Source organism: Neopsephotus bourkii, unplaced genomic scaffold (assembly GCF_033783945.1).
Source record: "Neopsephotus bourkii isolate Nb327-2 ecotype Australia unplaced genomic scaffold, CSIRO-AGI_Nbou_v1 NB_318, whole genome shotgun sequence".
NCBI lineage: Eukaryota > Metazoa > Chordata > Aves > Psittaciformes > Psittacidae > Neopsephotus > Neopsephotus bourkii.
The window spans coordinates 940242-960278 of NW_026900826.1; the positions used below are offsets into that span (position 1 = coordinate 940242).

Genomic DNA, 20037 nt, shown 5'->3' on the forward strand with positions numbered 1-20037 from the left:
AGTCCCTCTGCTGTATTAATTTCCACTGCTGAGAAAGTGCAAATACCAAAAGGGTACCACTTCAAGGTTTAAGTAAAATCACTCAGGAATGGTAAAGTTCTGATTAACTGGCTCACTCAGTAGTATAGTATGTGAGAGGGTAAATCAAACACTTGTTTTCTTTTGCTTTACTGTCTGTGAACAGCAATGACCAGAAGAGACACCCTTCGTTGTTTGTTCCAAAATGATGTGCTTTCTCTACAAAAGAGCCTTTGGTCTACTGCTACATGCCTGTTCAGTTTTAGAGGATAAACACAGCCCACAATTATAGAGGATAAATAAATCTGTGACTCCTTAGTTGCAACAAAAATGTGTAACTGTAGGCAGGTTTGGCAGGAGAAAATAAGCTCTTAAGACTGTTGTGAATGTTGGGTTGGCAGCCAGGGAGATTAGCTGTATTTAAAGCTTTTAGAGAAGAACTTATCCTAAACAAAAAGGCTTGAACCCATTCTAGAGACTATGACTGCTGATTATCTCTGTGTCCAGTTTCATGAAGGACAGAATACTTTCCAAAAAAGAATGTCAGACTTCTAAAGTAAATCAGACCATATGAACCAGGTATAGCAACCTCTGTGGTTTGTTCCTTTCCCCCAGTCTTTCCTGTTTCTAATAACCCACAAATTCTCATTCTAGATTAGATTCAGGTTCTTGGAGAGGCACACTCCTCTGCTCTTTTAGAAAGCTCAAATTCTCTTGTTGCCATTGTAATAAGAGCAGCATAATCAAGGTTGTATTTGTTTTGTGGCTGTTCTGAACATTAGAGACTTACAGTAATTATAGTACCATTAAAAAGTAATGGAAGAAGTAGATCATGAGACTTCTGGAAGGAGATGAAAATCTTGCTTTACTACCCAGGTGTTGCGTTCCTCTGTTTTTATGGCAAAAAGAGCAACCTAAAATGATTTCCAAACTGCTGGGTGGCAAGGGGCCAAAGGTGCCATAGAGAAGACCAGGTTTATGTGGGAGAAACTGAAACTAAATTAATTCCTGTTTAAAAATCAGTTCTTTGTAATTTTGGAATTGCACTGCATCTGACTGCATTTAGTAGTCAGAGATATTGCATTTAGTGCCCAAAGACAGGAATATAACTATGAAGAAAGCAGTTCTTCCATATAGCTCAGTGTGCTTCTCACCATGGGATCTGATTGCTTTATAAATCTATACAGTCAGTGTTATGACTACACGTCAGTTTTTCTTGGAGTGTGCTGATGTGAAACCATGACATGTCACTGATGGTTTACATTCCAGCCCTTTGTTTCAAAAAACAGTACTCAGTCCCAGTATCATGATTTGTATAAGCCAGTGAAAAGTGGTATTTGTCTCGTGTTTTCTTCCATCCTGTGTTCACAGTGTAAAGCTCCTATTACGTGCTTGAAACTTTGTGTAAGTACAAGGGATAAGAACATTATCCATCCAGAAGCCAGGTAATACTGTTGGCTGTGCTAAGACTTAAGGTGGTGGGGTCCACAGGGCCAGAGGGAAGTGGGGGGTTTCTGTACTTTGCACATGACACAAACCATTGCCTTGCCCTTTCTTCAGGGTGGGGCTTCTTTAGGAGAAAAATTACTTCTTTTGAGTGTTCTAGCCTGCCTATTCTGTTATGTGGAAGCCACAAGGTCTACACTAAGCCCTGATTACAGTGTCTGTGGCTGTTGTAGTGTTAGCAGTATTCATTTGTGAGGGAGAGATGATGTATGACTTTGGTTAATGATCCTTTAATACACAGTGCCTCCAGTCCAAATTGGAAGAGAGCATCTTAAGGGAAGGACAGGCTGTGCATGATAAATACCTTTCCCATCACACAGTTAGAGCCTACTCTAACAAATGTGAAAAAAATGCAATTTAATTTTCCTTCAGCTTTTCAATTTCCTGCTAATACTTTTCATAGAGGATTTTTTTTTTGTCAAAATAATTATAATTTAAAGCTGTATGAATTTGAAAACTTTTAGAAGGTTACAAAGGGGAATTAAAATAGCCATTTTCCTTAAGTATACTATGTTTGATTTTATTTTTTTCCTTTACTTCCTTTTGTGTATAGTAAAGTTTCCTGACAAAGAGCCAATGAAGAGGATTTATAAACTGATTTTAGTATAATCACATTCTGGCCTGCATCAGTATTCAGGATATATTGCTTATTTTAATCTGAAGTGATGTGTTAGTTTGACTTGGAGACAGAGTAAGATGTGGACACAAGATAAATAATTTATTGAATTAAATGAAATCATAGCTACATATCAGTGATTCTGCTACAGTGTTTTGCTAGTTAAAACAGAAGGCCTTGCTGTTACTGCACGGGAATCTGCAGTTTGTCATCTGCTGGCAGATAATCAGGCTTGTTACCAAACTGTGCACTCTCCAGTTTTGCCTGCAGGCCAGCAATGTCACAGGGACAAGCAGGGCATCATCAGCCTGGAACAACGCAGACCCAGCGTGGCACTTCCCCACCCCAGTTTCAATGCAGATGTTACACGCACAAGATCCTTCATGCGTTACAACATTTGTTTAGGTTCTCAGCATGCTGCAGAGGACTGACTGCTCCTATGTATTTATATCTGCTATGCTTGCAGAAAAGAATGTAGTTTATTTAGCAGCTTAATCCATATGAATTCAAATTAATTCCATTTAGACACTCATTTGAAACCCTGCTCTAATTTTGCCAAATGAAGCCAAGATGCAGATATTTGGTATGGTCTTAACTCAGGGTTGGTGTTTTGGTCATCTTCCTTTTTGGGAGGCATAAATAACCAAAAATGAACTGACATTCAGTTGTTAAGATTTCCTTTTTGTGTGTGTGTGTGCGTTACAATTGTTTGTGTGTTCTAGCAATCCTTAAGGTTTCTATACCAGTAACAGAAAACATGAAGAGATGGAGGTTTGAGCTGTATCTTGATGGCATGGTTACATGCAGGTTTCTGCCTTTTAAAACACAGTATAGGAGGTGTGATCTAAAGAAACAGAAATTAGCAGTTAAAAGTCATTCATGAGCTGATGTCCTGTAGCACTGTTGTGTGCCATATGCATGTGTAGCGAAAGTGGAGTTGAGCCAAAGAGCAGCTGAGTTTGTGGACGGCTCTGAATCCAAAGTCACGACGGGACCTACTGGGATGTCTAGGATCCTCCCCCAGAGCATTAATGAGAAATAGATGCCATCTGGAGGGATTTTCTTGCCAAGGTACTGAGATGCCATCTTTGTCTCCCAGTTCTCATCAATCGCAAATAACTTTTAAATAGATTTGTATTTCACCTTCAGTCAGATGATTTTGTCTTCTTGGCTACTAAGGGCACTGACCTTTCCATAGACTCTTCTAGAAGAATTGTTTTGATTTCTTGTAAGGCATATTTGTTGCAGTAGCTGCTCTGTCACTGTTCTCTTTCTGTTTCCTGCACCAGTACATTCCCTCTTTCATGACAGTTGATTCATCCACTCCTCCCCTTACCACTATATTTTCTTTGCAATTCCTTTGCTAGCTGCAACAAACCACAATTAATGTTTTAGAAGCTCAGATGCTTAACAATGTGATTCTAGTACTTTGCATTAGAATTTTTACATCTACTTGATTGAAAAGGCAAGCACTGTAATACTTGAGGCTGGAATTTTACTTATTCTTGCCATAATTGTATGGTATGTGCATGAATATTTCTACAATCCATTAAATATAAACCAATAGTACATTCCAATCGGTAACCATCACAAGTTTTCTTGATGTGGAATCTAGTTTTCATAGATTGCTCCCTTGTTTTTAATTCACCTCTCTTTAATTCAGTGTTAACTATCAAATTGGACTACCCATGACTCTTAGCTATGATGAGGCTGTCTTTATGCTACTTAAATTTTTGAAGGGCTTTTCCACTACACTCATAGGATTTGAGTCACTTACTGTTTAGTGCAGGTCTAGCTTTGAGAGCTTGCTAGGCCAGAATCCCAGCTGTACATCTCTAAATACTATGCTATATCACTATGGAGTGACACACAAAGGCAATGTTTAAATCAAGCCACTGCCTCCATAGTATCTGTAATGTGTTTCAAGCATGTGGCTTATAAATGTGTAACCTGAGCTTGATCAGAGAAGAATGTGTGTCCACACAGAGCTCTTGCATTAAACTGACGTAAACTCCAGAGGTTTCAAACGCTGTATTTAAATGCTCATGCCATTAAAACCAGTGAAACATTATTCTTAAATTCTTCTTTTAGGTCTCAGTGGCATTCATAAATCAAGATGACTTGATGACCCTACTTGATGAAGGGTAAAACTTAAAAAACAGGACTTTGATACAGAAAAAATAACTTTCTTTTTATTTTGTAAAAAGAGTATGTAATCATCTGGGGCTGGTTGCACTTGGCAATTATTACTGTTACTTTATTTTTCTTGAGCACATTTTCAATAGAAAATGTATCATTTGAAGGATTTTTTCAGAAACAGACTTCAGATACGACTTTGATCAAAGACCATCCACTTTCTTATCAGCTCTGATCATGATAAACTTGGAATGTGTGGCCAAAAGCTATGTGAAATTTCTCACAGTATGCTTGGGTTTTTAACCTTTACCTTACAGTGCTGATTATAATCTTAAGTATTTAATTTATGTGGGTATGTAAATACCAAATTGTCTTTCCTCACCCTGAGCAAGAGCTTTGAAAAAACTTAGTGTCTCAATCATTCTTTTAACATAGAACATGCTTCAGTTTGAAGATGCTGCTTGAATCCTTGAAGATTTTTTTTTTTTCATGGATAAGATTGGTCCTTGGTTATTTTTGTAGTTCTATAACAAATAAGTTCTTTCTTATCTGTTTGAAAGGTGAGTTGAAGTTTTTTCTTTGGTGATCAGGAGCAGCTGTGATACTTGCTTTTGATACATCTTTTATTAGTGAAGCAAAGTCAGAATTACACAATATACAGGAAAAAAGAAAATAAAAGAGAAAATAAGGCAGTCCATACTTGTGGGGAAAAAAAGTCATTCGGCTGTTGAAGTATTATTTGAAATACAAGCATTTCTGTATTAGGAAGAAGACAACATTCATTTATATTCCTGCTAGTCAAAATAACACAAAAGGCAGCCATTAGGGATGGCAATATGATTTATCCTGTTGTGTGTGTGTTAGAGTAAAACATAGTTATTGGCGACTTTCCTCATCTCTTGCAGTAAATCTGCGTTTTATCAGGACAGAGGACTTAGGGGGTGGGCTGTATAGAAGTAACAGTTTGGCATCACTGTTTCGCATAAGCAAATGAGGAGTGACAACCGCTAAGTGCAGTCTGTGCTTTACTGAAGGCAAATATAGGCCATGGTAAACACAAAAATAAATTCCAGCCTGCAGGGCCTAATGAAAAATAATCTTGAGAGGCAAGATTATTGTGCACCACCACAGTACAGTTGCCATCTACTCTCCTGGCAGTGCTGGAGCCGATGGACTCTGGTTTGTTCTCTAGGATCTCTCCGTGTGTCTCAAGCCAGGCTGTGTATTTCTTGGGTACCTCCAAGGAAACCGGATCTGCACTGTAATCTTGCTTAACTTCTGGTCACTAGGGTATCAGCGCTGTGCATACTTCAAACAGGGCTATATAGCTCTCTTCCAACACACAGGGACAGGGGGACAGATTATAGTAATTTATCCTGACTGGCAACTGAAAGGCAAGTGAGGTGCAGTTCTGTTCAGTTGCTCTAAGGTGCTCAGTAGCTGCTGGAAGGAGCGGTCCAGTTTTCTCTTCCTCCTTCCTCCATGTTTCTACCCCCTCTTGTCTGTCAGAGTTAGAGGTGGACCAGTGAACAACATTCACTCAGAGTGGAGTTCAGAGGCTTTTTCAATTGTTTTCCCCTAAGGAATAGTGGTGGTGGCAGGCAAGCCCAATGCTTAAATTGGATACAAGATGAATTTTCCTTCCAACATCTCAGTATAAGAAGTATGAGAAGCAAATGGGAACATGTTTCTTCATGAAGCAGAATATTAGCAAATTAATAGTATGAGTTTAATTATATTCAAATATATTCAAGTATATAACTGCTGCAATATATTAAAATATATTTAAACAGTAGATTAAATATCTTTTTTGTTCTAGAAGTTGAATGTTGATTGGATCAGAAATGACGCTTGTCTTCCCTGTCTGAATCTTGCTAGAGAGCCTTTTGAAAGTACTTCAGCTTCTAACTAACCTTTCAAAGCACGTCTGCACGTTTCTATTCCCAGCTGCAGCACTAGGATAAAATAGAGGTTGAATAGCAGTGAACACTTGTAAAACTGCATCTCATAAATCACACTAAGATGACTTTATTTTTTTTACTCTGCACTTTCATTTACCTTCAAGTATCCAGTGGCTGAGCTGTGGTTTGGAAACCTGCAGCATTTTTTAAAATGCTAGTTCAGAAACTGCATAGATTCTCCTGGCTTTTCTTAGTTGTTTGCCACAGCACCTGTAATTTAGCATGATAATTCTTCAGTATCAATTAACAGTCCATACAAAAGTGCTGTGTGTGTTCAGGAACAGATTTAGAACTGCTGCAAGAGCTGTATTCAGAACTTCTAGGGCATTCAAACTCTTGGTAACGTGGCAGTCATTTCTTAATACGTAACACCTTTCTTTTGTTTTATTCATGATAATAATGATGTCTGAGCAAATGTCAGATGGAAGAGATCTCTTAAAGCCAGATTCCAGACACTGATTTTTAATGTTTACCCTGCAATCTCCAGCATAGTTAAAGCAAACAATTTCTGTAATGTTTGAAGTTGCAAATGTTAAAGCTACCCAGCATCAGTTTTGTGATCTGTAACACACTGTAATGTACAAAGCATAACTGCAGGCAATACTTACTGACTTTATTTAGCTGACAGAAACAGTAAACTGGACTTTATCATAAAAATACTAATCCATCTAAGTGGAAACTGAGGGAGGTAATACGTTTTGAATTCTATTTACTTTTCTGTCTAGTGCAAGGCATGCATTTATTTAGAAATGTATTCCCTCCCCCAAAATTAGAATCTTGCTATAGTTATTCCAAGGAAAAGTTTTATAAATAATACTGGTCCTTAAAGTTGAATGGAGGGCTCTAACGGTGAGGCAGAGAGAGTCAAGAATGTAAAGACAGAAAATAGGAAGCTGTGCTGGCCTGTGTCTTTCCTGGTCTCACAGTTGAGAAACTCAGATACAAGAGAGTTGAGATAATGAAATATGTGATTCTAATTCATTACTTTCTCTTAGGCCATCCTAGTCTAGCTGCTTCTACAGTTTGGCCACAGTGGTGTAGACTGGTTTTGCTATTTTCTGGAATACTACGACAACTAGCATTTTTTGAATGCTTCACTGCACTGTCATGAAGACAGGCTGAAAGAGCTGGGGTGGTTTAGCCTGAAGAAGACATGGCTCTGGGGAGACCTTAAAACACTGTTCAGGTACTAAAGGGGGCTGACAAGAAATCTGGAGAGGGACTTTTTACAAGGGCATGTAGTGACAGGACGAGGGGGAATGGCTTTAAACTGAAAGAAGAAATTCTTCACTGTGAGGGTTGTGAGGCACTGGCACAAGTTGCCCAGAGAAGCTGCTGTCTGCCCCATCCCTGGCAGTGTTAAAGGCCAGGTTGGATGGGGCTTGCGGCAACTAGGTCTAGTGGAAGATGTCCCTGCTTGTGGCAGGGGACTGGAACTGGATGAGCTTTAAGGTCACTTCCAAATCCAAACCATTCTATGCTTCTTTATTCACTAGCTGAAAGACACTAAAAATAAGAGTTACTGGGCTTAAGGAAAGGCAACAGCTGAGACAGAATATGTTCCTAGTGCCAGGTTTTATTTCAACCCGAGATGCTACTCCAGATGGTAAGGAAGAACAACATCCTGGCACAGCCTGACTTTTGTGGCATTACTGGCAGTGTCAGGCTCCTTGCAGAAAGAGATACGCTCCCTTCTTGGAGGTGGAAGTTTTGGCATATCTGGCACTTTGCATGATTTTGCGTTAAAAGGGAATTCCACCATACCAACTTGTAGGCTCTCCATAGTGCACAGATAAGGACTTTGCATGATCTTAATCCCCCAGTGTAACAGCCCTGTTGTATTAATGAGGGTTAAACTAGGTGCATTTCATCCACCAGAACTCCTTGAAGAAAAACAAACCTTTCACTAGAAGATTTCTAAGGTTAAACAACTGAATTCAAGGAAAATACTTCAGGGAGTAGGATATTAAAGCACTGTATTAAACAATATTATGTGAGAGGCAAAAAGCAGAAATACTTGGCAGGTAGGTAGATACACATCACAGTTTTTATTTCACAGACTATGGGAAATCTGCATACAGTGTGTGTTTCTAAGATCAACAGTAAATGTACCCTTTACCTCTTAAAAGCATCTTCTAAGCTGGAAGACTCTTCTTTTGACTTCTCTCTTGATTCTTTGTTTTTAAATCCAGATGCACTAATTTGTGCTCTTTATCACATAATGTCATGACTTTTACAACAGTCAGCATGATGATTCTGTGTTTCTGTACAACAGCTGAAGAAAATGTCAAGTAAAAAGAAATGCACTGCTTTCCTGATGCAAATTAGCCTATTGTGTAAATGGTGAAATAGAGACTTTCAACCCTATTTTAGTAGAATGTCAGATAGTGGATTAACACTCCAGACTTCTAATTAATGACAGGGTATCTCACATCTTGGTTGTAGCTGAGTGGGCTGTAGTTAGAAGAAAACTTAAACCAACAGCTGTGCAGTATTAACACTTCTGTGTGGGTACTGCTTCTCATAGGGCAGCCAGCCTAGATGACACTGTAGCAACTCCCAGTGTTTCAAAATTAGAAATATTCAGAAACATCCCCACGTGTGAACTATACCTTTATTGTGTGATACTTAAAAAAAAAAACCACACAAAACTTAAATTCTAAGAACTGCAGAACATTCTGCACTGGTATTTTTCTCATGCAAAAGTACAGAACAGTACCAATTACAGTTCCTTTCTTCTATAACATGCAGTGTTTCACATAAAGTAATCACAATTATCATCAAAATTTTAGGTTTACTGAAATAGCAATTCCAACGTTTGTTATGCACATACCAAATTTAAGACCATACAAATTAATCTAAGTTTGATATCACTTCTCAAGTAAAACTTGTACATCACTGACCTACTACAATCAGAAGATACATACTTTAAACTACTTGATTTTTATTCCAACTTTTAGACCATGTTTTAAAAAGAAATCTGCAAATAAATCCAAGCCATTGAGTCAAAGGACACTACACTGACCCCATTAAGTATTTCTAGAATAGCACCTCTCTTCTCAGTTTTAAGGCATGTGAAATTCAAACCAAACTGAGCTTTTCTCACTATAGAAAGCCAAACTAAGAAATTCTCTCCAGACAAAGACACAGAATGTCACTTTTAAAAAAGAATTATCTTAAGGCAATGTGCCATTGCTACAGGCTGCACGCAAACCACAGCTATTTTCCCCTGGCCTGTTGTGTTTTCTAAAATGAAACAGAGAGAAATCTCAATGATGGAAGAAAAGAAGTGCACTAGTGTGTATTCAGACAAAAGAATGAGATAGAAAATTAATCTAAGATCTACAGACTCTAACCAAACTCTGTATAATATGCTTTTTTACTCACAAAAGGTATTCTCTTTTTCAATTCACACTACAGATAAACAGTGATGGACTGTAATACTAATTCTTGAGTGATCTATAAAACTGTGGGAAAAAAAGAAAACTGTCTAACTTAATTTGTTACATAGCATTGCTGGACTTTCAAAGCACAAGTATCATCAGTAGGAATGGTAACGAGGCCCTGGGTTGTAGGAGTTGTAGCCATATTGTCCGTAGTGAGAGGAATATGATTGCCCTTGTCTGTGCTGCTGGTAGTTATTACCCCAGCTTCTTTCCGACCTCTGATTAGATCTGTAGTCACCTTGCCAGTTGTATCTATCTCCTCTAAAGTATCTACCATCTTGAAACCTGCAATGAAAAGAAATGTCAAAGAGTCACTTAAATGGTGAGGTTTTTTGAAAAGATGAATGATAATGAACTCTTAAATGTTATAGTTTTCATGTAAACTGTCACGTCACTGTTTATACACTCAATTACTTACCTGTTTCTATGAAAAACTGATGAAAACGTATCTAGAGTTATCTGAGATAGTTCATTAATTTCTTACTACTGCTCAGCGCTGTGTCTGCTAAGCAATGGAAGGACAGTCTGTTTCCTGACACAGACTATTCACAGGCATAAGCTGAACTGCTGGAGCTTTGACTAGAGACTCAAACAGACCACGTATCTGAAAGAACAACCAGAAGAGACATCCTGCTGCATCAAAGCCAGGTTCAATCTAGTGGCTTCATGGCTGAAAGCTCTGGCAAAACAGGGTTAAGTACAATTTAGCTACCTGACAGCACAGTCCTGGAATTTCCATATTCCCTAAAATACATACAACCACTGCTTCATAGGCTCTTGCAGATCCCCATACTCAAGGGAGTTATCTATCAGTGGTATTTAGCCATTGGTCAGTCTAAATTTTTGCTTTTCAGCTGTATCTTGATTCTGATCGACACATGAGCTGCCTCACTGTCATTTTCTTTGCCTATCTCAGTGGTGTGGCATAGACAAACATGTCCATGAGGTTTGCTTTGTGACCACAGTGTAGGTGTAAGAGTTCATTACTTCAAAGAACCACAAATTTCTGAAAGAAAATCCCCTTAAACAATCACTTTTTTTTACCATATTGTATGTTGTAATCATTGTTTTTCAGTCACACAAAAATCGGATACATCCTGAAGAAGTAATTCAAAATATTTTGCAGTAAGCAGGTAACACTGCATTTGCTAGACAGACTGGATGATGGACTTTACAGTTGTATCTACTAGACAAAAGTAGTACAGGCTAATTTTACAAAGTATGGCAAATATTTAGGTTACAAATGAAACATTTTGTGGACACCTAGCAGCAGACAATCACTGCTATTTGCGTGCCCCTTCACACATTTTCCTGCTGGCTATTATCCAACAGAAGATAGGCTGCTTAGTTTTGCAGAACTCTCATCTTTCCCCTCTGATGATCAGTAACCCAAGGAAATGAGTTCTGTGGTTCTGGCTCATTCCTTACTAAAAAGTAAATTACTTACTAATTTCATACACAATGCAAAAACTCTGACTATCAATAAAGAGAAAATATGAAACCTCATTACTTTTCAGAGAAGACTATTTCTCTGAAAATAGTTACCCATGAAGTAACAAGAAGATTAAATATCTTCCATTAACAGAACAAATTTGTATATTTCTTCTGAAATACACAATCATTTAACTATGTATTTATATAAGATTAAAAAAAATAAAAATAAATCAGTACCGATCTCTGTTTCTCTGGTTGCCACCAGATCTGTTTCTCCATTCTTCCACTATAGGAGGGGGATCTGCAGGGCGTTTCAGATACTCTTGGTACTCTTCATCATCTGATGTGAATCGATGAGCAAACATCTTTTCATAATTCATGGGCATGTCAACCACAGAAGTCATTCTGAAAACTTTAAACATGAACATAGTAAAAGCGGCTTTATCAATGTGTGAAGACTCTTATTGTAACTGCTACCAAAATCCACTAAGAGGCAAGTGAACGACAATGAGAAATTACACTCAGATTAACATGGCAGTTAATTTTGGGGCAGACAGCATGCATGACTGACTCCTGAGTCTTGATGATCTAAGACTGTAAATAACCCTGCTGAAAAGGTTATCTGTGATGGAAAGCAATTCCAATACCACCTGCAGTCTTTGGACATCTATACTGGATATACAGACACTGATGCACCTAAGCACTGGTAGTGGTTTTAAGGGACTCCATCCACAGAGGAGAAATTCAACTCTGATTAATACCTAATAGTTAGCCATTACATAGCAGCATCTTTGAATCAATTTTGACAGTCCTAGATTAGATGAACTGTGGTAGAAAGATATAGGACATTTCTGAGAGTTAATAAAAAAAAAGTATTTCTTCAGAATGCAATCCCAATCTACTCCTAATCCATTTTTTGTCAGGAAAAACATTACTACAATCAACCTGAAAAGTTTGCTAAGGTAGAATATATGCCTCTCTGATGAGATCTGCATTGAAGGCATTAGTTTCCTTATTTACCTGGATATAAGCTTTTGCCCTTCAGACAAAAGTGCTATCTAGTTGTGTCCACCAGTGAAGTCTGGCCCTAACAGTAGATGCTGAGAAAGGCTCTATGCCTACTGTTTTAACAAGCCCTGGGTTGTTAAATGTTGTTGACAATGTTAACAATGCCCTACAGCATTACAGATCTTTGTCTCTAGACTTCCAGATTAAGCTCTTCTGTCCCCTGAAGATTTGCAAGCAGGACCTTGAAAATTGGAAGGAAAGGAAGGAACAGAATGGGTTTCTTCTACACCTGAGAGCTACAATATATAACCTCGCTGGCCAAGCCCAGTTCCCCTTGCTGTACCCCTGAGCAGCTTGAGACTGGGGTAAGTGGGATGTTTATGTGTTAATACCACACAGTATTCTTTCTGTAGGCTGAACGGCCCTTTTGTCAGCTTCAGAAAGCTCAGTGCCTGGTGATCTCCAGAGCCCACCTCCAGCCTTCCCCTTCCACCCAATGACGCAGCATTAACCTTTCTAAAGCAGGTGTAGGAGTTATTCCTGCAGGATGTCAGTGACTTCATCCTTTTATTTTTCGCAACGGGCTAGCCTCGTTAGTCTTTACTGTCATCTACCTCCAAGGAACCCAGGGACTCTCTCTGTCGGGGTGGGAGGATAGCATTGCTCTGGGGACCCACCGCATTGCACTACAGCCTTCTCCAGAGAGCAAGGGGAGCTGCTCTCCTCACGATTAGTAATTTTAATATCGGTGTTCATCCTGCGGGGCCAGTAACGGGAAACCCGTTACCTTCCTCCGCATAAAGGCAAACAGTGACCCTAGCAACGGTGAGGGCTCACACCCCTCCCGGCTGCCCGGGCCGGGGCCCTGTCCCTTCGCAGCAGTTTCGGCCGGAGCCCGCCGCGGGAAGAGCAGAGAGGGAGCAATGGGTCTCGGATCCCCCCCACCCTCCTCCCGCACAGCCACCGCCGCTGCCCACCGCCGCCTCGCCCTCACCCGGCACTGCCAACCGCCGCGGAACCGCCGTGCAAAGCCCTCCTCTTCCGGGCCGGGCCCCGCCGCTTCCCCCCGCTGCCGGGGCGGTGCCGCCTGCAGGCCGGCGTCCGTCACCGGGTCTGGGTGTTCGCTGGCGGGGCGCCGGCCCGGCAGCGGAGGGGCCCCCTTAGGGGTGGAAGGATTGATTCCCCTAAATTAGGGTTTGATACAAACTCCGTTTATATAAACAGCCTTGACGTTTGTGGGGCGCTTTCCTTGGCTCCTACGCAGGCTTTAAGGAGGTGATACCTGAAATCCTTGGATTTTAATACAAAGGTGCATCTGAAAAGGGTGAAGTGAACGTGGCGCCTACAGCTGTAGCCCTGTGGCTGCTGGTAATGCGGTGTAAGTGTATCTTAAGCATAAAAAAGCGTAGCCATGGTTTGACTACTGTGTGAGGAAAGTAGGATGACATGAAGGGATTTTGGCAGCTAAATAGTTCTGTGTAAACTGAAAAAAATCTGTTTTGATGTCTGCTTCGGCATCACATTTACACTCCCACCTGGTTCTGTAGGTAGTGGTTAAGTCCTGTCACCTTTAATACACGTGAAATTATGTGCAAGTGTCAAAATTTGTCGTAAAGGAGGTCCTGTGCAGGGAAAATGGCTTGAGGCAGGGAACTGTGCCTCCCCGCCTGTACTTCTTCGACCCTGGCTGTTATTACTAATTCATGAAGTGCCACAGCAGTTATTAACAGCACACTGCCCACAGGATGTACAGCATGGGGATGCGGTGTTGCCTCTCTCCTTTGAACGACTGGTGGCATCACAGCCTTCCTGTAGCTGAAGTGGTGGTGGTGTCCCTGTTCACCTTGTTTCCACAACACTGACGTCTTTGCATTGCTGTTTTCCAAAGCTCCTAAACCAATGAGTTTTAAATGGTCTCTCATGATGTGTATAAGAAATTGATTTGTTGTAAGACCCTTTCAGAACGCAATGGGTTTTTATAAGCTCTTCTAGAGACTATGATTCTAGAGACTATCGCTCACGGGCGCTAGCAAAGCATAAAGACTGATTATTGAGCTCATCACTTGAAACAAGATACCCCAGCAACAGTGACAGCAGCATCCAATTCTCCAAAAATACTAGACCACAGTAGGTGCCTTTTGTTTCATATAAACAGCAGTAATTACAGTCTCCTCTCCTGCATGACCTGGAGCAGGAGTGTATTGTGACTTGCAGAATAGAAATGGTGACCTCAGCCTGAACAGCCTAATGCAAATACCTTAGCCTGAATAGCTAGTTCTAAGCCAAACAAATTGTCACTGAGGCTGAAAAATAATATATTTTAGCTTAAGTTTTCCCCATATAATCCCTGTTTTACTGACTGCCCTGTTCAAATGGGCAGAAATAGGTAGGATTTTATTTCTTCCCCAGACATGTTTTGTTTTGACCACTGGATATTGCAGTTTCACATGTGTGTACAGAGGATTTCATGCATAAAATTAGTCAGGTGATCTTTAATAACAGGGAAATGCCTTTTTTTTTTCCTTTGAGACTGCTGTTTCATGGGTGACATTTTTCATTAAAAGACCAAGCTTAAATTAATATTAAAACTTTTAATTACAGACTCAAGTCATCCACACATTTAAGTGTGTACATAATCTAAGCATATATATAAAAGTTCTGTTGCATGCGTGTGCCCCTTGTAAGTGCTGTGAGCTGTGTACTCCACAAATTACAGTTTTGCAAAGGTGCTCTCCTTAGCATATTCCACATAGAAAAACACTTGCAGGGAATGGCTAAATCAGAGAGGTACGTAATTATATATATTATATGTAAATTTATACAGTGCTTGTGCTTTGAATCTTTGCTCTTTATGTCTTTATGCCTGCTATGAATTATAACATCGAGAAGGGTCTGGGTGGCAATATCGTAAGGTTTCTCATAGATGTTACACTAAAGTTCAAACTCTAAAAAAAACAAAGTGACAGGTGATTTTTAAAGAAACAGGGGCACTCAAAAATTAATACTGTCACCAAGCAGGACTTTCAACACTCAATAAATACCTCACAAAGCATATGCCTACATAGTAGGTGCCCAGGTACTTAAAAGGTCTAGCTCCAAGTATTATCAAGACTGAGGACTTCATAATCCACTCTTGCAATCCTTCTGCACACTTCAAGGCCCTCCAGGTAATTAATGTGTTAGTTTTGTATAAACACAATCTTGTAATCAGCATCTTTGAAGTCTACTGTAGTGTGATAAAGCCTCAAAGAGTTTGCTTTTTCTTCTGTGGATTTCATTATGTTAAATAACAAGCTGTTAGATGAAGTCTTATCCTCTAAAATTTGAACTAAGCGTTGCTCCTTTTAGCCTGTCAGAAATTAATAAAGCTTTTGTAGAATGGATCTTCCTGCCTGAACAAAAGAATACACACTACAACTAGTAAAGTCTTGAAACAATGGAAAATGGCAGTTCTTTTTGTAACTATCTAGTTCTGTCACAAGATTTTGTATGTGATGTTTTACATAAATCCCCAGCTTCTGGACTCCTGTGTTTTCATTATACTCAACTTTCATTTGACAACTAATTTCTAGCCCTTGCTATTATGGATACTTCTTGAGAAAATAAGTAAGTCTGCTGTACAGGATAACCAGCCTGTACCAAGAAGCAAAAGGAAAATATTATTCAAGATTTCTTTGTTTAAAAATCTTTTATTTTTTGCAGTTTTCCGTTTCTTTCTGACTAGGTTTGTTGCTCTATCTCAGTAGAGGTTGCCAGCTATGGCATTTTTAATGAAAACTCAGCATGTATCTCACTAGCAAGAGAAAAATTTTTTTGTGTGCATTTCTATATGTTTAAATAGTCAGGATTCTTTTACTTTATTGTTAATACCTACCTTGAGAAATCAACTAAGGAACTAACATCCCATGTAATTGCAGCCTGTTTGATCAAGGGAATATTTGTCTATAACCGAATAAACAGAGAAGCCTCCCTAGATTGTTATGGATCCTGCCGGTTTTTTTAATAACAAAATAATATATCATATTTTAGTGAAAATTTATCTTCAAAACTCTGCCTTTTTTTCCTTAGCTTTCTGAATCTGCTGAGTGATTTCCTGCCATCCAGCTCCCTTCTCCCCTCATTCTTTTTGCAGTGTCTCAGTTACAGTGTAACTGAAAGCCTGGTTTGTTTGTACAAGGAAACCCGATTTCCCCAGATAATTTATTCTAGGAAATGGTGGGGTCTGGCACTGCTAAAGAGAGCAAGACTTTGGGTTCTGGCTAACAGCAGGTACAAAGGGCGTGCGTGGCAGCCTTGTTACTGATTACACACTAAAGGAAGGTAGTTCCTGTGGGCACAAGAGGCTGTAAGCCCAGCAGGGGACATCTAAGTAACTAATGACTGCAAAGTATTTGTGAGATCACTCACTGCACTGATAGGTAAGCAGAGATACTTTTAAGCCAATCTGCAGAAATGTTTGGAGTTGTGCTCTTTCTCCAGTACCTTCTCTGCTCGGAAAATCAGTTCTCATCATAGGTATTATTCCTTTGGCTGGAAAGGATTATTGCCTAGATGAAGCTCACTTCAATAACAGGAAAGACTGAGATATAACAGCTGTTGCTGACAAATGCCTCTGAAGCCCGTTATTCTGTCAGATCTCTGCCTTGGCTTTGCTGTTATATTGTACAATATTGCTAAGCTTCAGAGTGTCTTTCACACACCTCCATATGGTTTTGTAAAGTGAAGTCCATAAAGGAACAGACTGCACTGTTTCTACCAGCTTCACTAAACTTAATACAATAACCGTTTTCTTACCGTAACAATGACCTTTAAATGTTAACTGCCTAAAAAAAATAACATTGTCTTTTTTTTTAAAAGGGGGAAAATGCAGTTCTTGGTGCTTGATTGTGTTAAAGAATAACAGTTTTGATGTTGTGGGGCCCAATTCCTTTGCATTAAGCTTACAATGGTGTAACACTTGATTAAATGGAATTTATTCTTAATTTATTCCACTATGAAAGAAGGCCTTTAATTTTCCTAAGAGCTATTTCTGTTGTCAGTCTTTTGAAACTCACAGTCACGTTCAATTATATTTCTAGTGTATTGTTCTTTAAATTAGTGCAGAGGTGGTGTTATCTGACTGTCATTTATACATATCTATATACATATATACAAATTAAAAATCACTACATTCTGGCTGCCTTCTTTTATTTTCACCTTTTAAACTGCCTAAGCCAGCTGTGCCCTTTGGGGTCTATAAGAATGAATCATTTTTATTATTTTTGCTCTCTTAGACAGTAATTACAGAGTGGTATGCCTTCTCTGGTTTTTAATATTATGGTGCCATTTTAATCTATGGTGCAACACCATTAACTTCAGCAGAGTTACACTGGAAATGAATTCATCCCCAGGAGGCTTTTCCAAATGTTCAGTTCTTTCCTCATGATTACCCAGGGGAACGGAGAAGAAGAAGGCAAGACAGAGGGCCCTTTGATAGGAGGAATGTAGTTCAAAGTGAAATCTTGTTTCTGCCATTCATGGTGTTCCATATGTTCCTCATTTGGGGTGGAGGTGGGTTAGACCCCGTGAGGCACACACACTGGGGCTGTAGGGCAGGCAGAAGTTTTTACATAGCACATCTGGCGCACAGGTTATGTTCTTTCCCAGACGTAGGTACTGTACAAATGGAAAAAAAGTGGGAGGAATATTCAGATACTTAAAGTGTACTTCTGTGGAACTGCTTGAAAGTCAGAAAATGGAGTAGCCAAACGCTAAGATATCAAACTCATCATAATCATCAGCCTGTCTAAACTCCAACTCAAGATGCTTTTTAGATGTCAAGTAATCCTGCAAGTGGGGATGTATGAATCAGTGCTACCGCGGATTGCCTATTGTTAAGATAGTTGCAAAATATAAAGGAGGTACTTGCAGAAGTTTCTAGGGCTAGGTTTTATCCATTCTTTATGTTCTTTTCTAGTTCATTTCTCGTGTCCATATCCAGTCTAAACCATTCAAATCTGTTGCAGTGTGTGTACACCAGCTTGTAAGTTAGAATTTAGTTGCACCTATCTGAGTTCAGAAGGGCAGTTTAGAGAATTTTGGAAAAGAGAGGGGTGGGGAGCCAACAGCACGGCTGGTGGGGAGGACCAGGCAAGCTCATGGGGATGAGACAAGTCCAAGGCAAGTCAGAAATTCAGTCCATGGGTCGCTGCTCAACACAGTTCAACAGGGTCCATGTGCAGGCACAGCACAGCCACAGCACAGCTGCATCTGGAGCCCAGCATAGCCAGAACAGCAGGGCCCAGGGGCCCAGGGCTGAGCTTGCATGAGCCCCCGTGCCTGGGGCAGGGGTGTGCGGGAGGCCCCAGGGGCGCTGGTTGTGGCAATCAAGGCCTGTCAGTGCAGTCACGGCCCTGACATGCACATCTGGTAACAATTTCTACTATGTTTAAGTCAGAAACTCAGATCCTTGCAAAACCTAGGATCTAGCAGAAGGAAGTGGTTATGCCTTTTTAGCACATGTCTAGCATTTCTCCCAGGCTGGATAGTTTATGCAGTTTGCCTGCTGCACGCCAGTCAGGTGCCTCGGCTACAAAGTCAAACATTCAATCTCTACAGGGGATATGTTTCCCATTTAACTCCCAGAGTCTCCCTTCTCTGGATGGTGACATTCTCCAGGCTCTGGAGAATTGGCCTGAGGCTCCTTATGTGGGACTCCCTTGTCCTCTCTGAGGCCCAGGTTTGAAAGCTGACCTTGCCACCAGCCCTGCAGATAGATGTGCCACAAGGTCCCACGCATGCCTGTCCTGCTTCTGTGTGTCAAAGCCATGTGTAAGCACATGTTCAGGTTCTGCTAAAGGCGATGATATACAACAGTATTTCAGTGTTTTGTTGCCTCTGAAGGCTCAGGTCAGTGCAATTGATCTAAGTAGTGCTCCCTCCATTAGATATGGCTCTCTCCCCAAATGGCTTTACGAAGAAGCTGTTAGTTATCACAGGCATTTGTCTCTCTTCTTTCTCTTCTCTTTGCACATAAGAATTCTCGAATGTTCTCTGCAGTTCCTCTTAAGGGCCATTAGAGAAAGCAAGGGCTGGAGTATAGGCCAACTCTGTGCTACTTCAAATTTGGAGTGTCCTCTTAATATGGACGTTTTTTTTTTTTTAATTGTAAATCAGAATTTTCCAGAAATACCAATCTGTATTGAGACCACACTGTGCTAGAGTGAAATGAGGTGTAAGTGAATTAGCTGAGCTGCAGAGGAGCCTGCAGGATTTTACAGAGCTGGCCAGAGCAGTCTGCTCCTTGTTCTGACATTGCCTCTGAGTGGTACTGCTGTGCACTCCCCTGTGCATCCCTGCATTGTTCCTCACCCTACACAAAATCTGGAAGCTCTTCAGGCAAAGACTATCTTTTCATTTTATGTTTGTGCTGTGTTGGGGCTGATCCTTGGCTGGGGGTCTAGGTCACCACTGCTCCTAGCAGGAATAACTCTCCCTCCTGTTACTAAATTAGGACTGGAGGTCATTCTTTCCAGCATACAAGGGTTCCTAATCTTTCAGGAGATTATGCTGTGGCTGCCACCCCTCTGTGTCCCCTGTTGCCCTCCTCAAGATGTCTGCCTTGGTTGTTGAGGACAGCGTCCTTACCTGCCCCAGCACTGCTGTAACTCCTCCATCTTTGCCCCAGACTCCTGTGGCAGTTTCCTGGAGCCTTTCCACAGTGCTGCTATTCCTATGGCCCTGCTTAACCTCCCAATTCTCTCCACCACCTTCTTGAGCTGTAGCTGTTTCTTTCCCATCCCTGCACCGCCTGCAGAAATCATGCTCTGGTGGCAACCAGCTGCTTAGCATGTAAGTGCTCAGCTGAACACTGCTTTCTAATGTTGGTTGGGAACCAGTGCAAAAGAACATGCTGACTCCTCAACCATCTAAA

At 40.4% G+C, this 20037-nt stretch overlaps 1 protein-coding gene and 1 long non-coding RNA gene across 5 annotated transcripts; both read right to left on the reverse strand.

Annotated features, from left to right (window-relative positions):
* Positions 1–7793: 7793 nt before the first annotated feature.
* On the reverse strand, positions 7794–13229 carry RAMAC (RNA guanine-7 methyltransferase activating subunit). Of its 4 annotated transcripts, none has more exons than XM_061347290.1 (3): positions 13120–13229; positions 11355–11529; positions 7794–9968 (listed from the first exon to the last, which is right to left on the reverse strand). In XM_061347290.1, the coding sequence occupies exons 2-3, from the start codon at positions 11519–11521 to the stop codon at positions 9779–9781; spliced, it is 357 nt and encodes a 118-aa protein (XP_061203274.1). In that variant the 5' UTR covers positions 11522–11529; positions 13120–13229; the 3' UTR covers positions 7794–9778. The 4 variants fall into 4 exon arrangements, with proteins under 4 accessions (XP_061203274.1, XP_061203275.1, XP_061203273.1 ...); XM_061347291.1 differs by lacking the exon at positions 13120–13229 and adding an exon at positions 12638–12888; XM_061347289.1 differs by lacking the exon at positions 13120–13229 and adding an exon at positions 12138–12259.
* Positions 13230–17418: 4189 nt separating this feature from the next.
* LOC133209010 (uncharacterized) lies at positions 17419–19874 on the reverse strand. Its single transcript, XR_009724562.1, has 2 exons — positions 19752–19874; positions 17419–17780 (listed from the first exon to the last, which is right to left on the reverse strand). It is a non-coding gene; the product is annotated as an uncharacterized LOC133209010 (long non-coding RNA).
* Between the last annotated feature and the right edge of the window lie 163 nt (positions 19875–20037).

Bases quoted from the DNA above. Each gene is read 5' to 3' on its own strand.
- RAMAC (XM_061347288.1), bottom strand. From the start codon at position 11,545: ATGTTCATGTTTAAAGTTTTCAGAATGACTTCTGTGGTTGACATGCCC. The intron at 9,969-11,354 runs GTACTGATTTAT...TTTTCATTGCAG, and splicing joins AACCAGAGAAACAGAGATCG to GTTTCAAGATGGTAGATACT.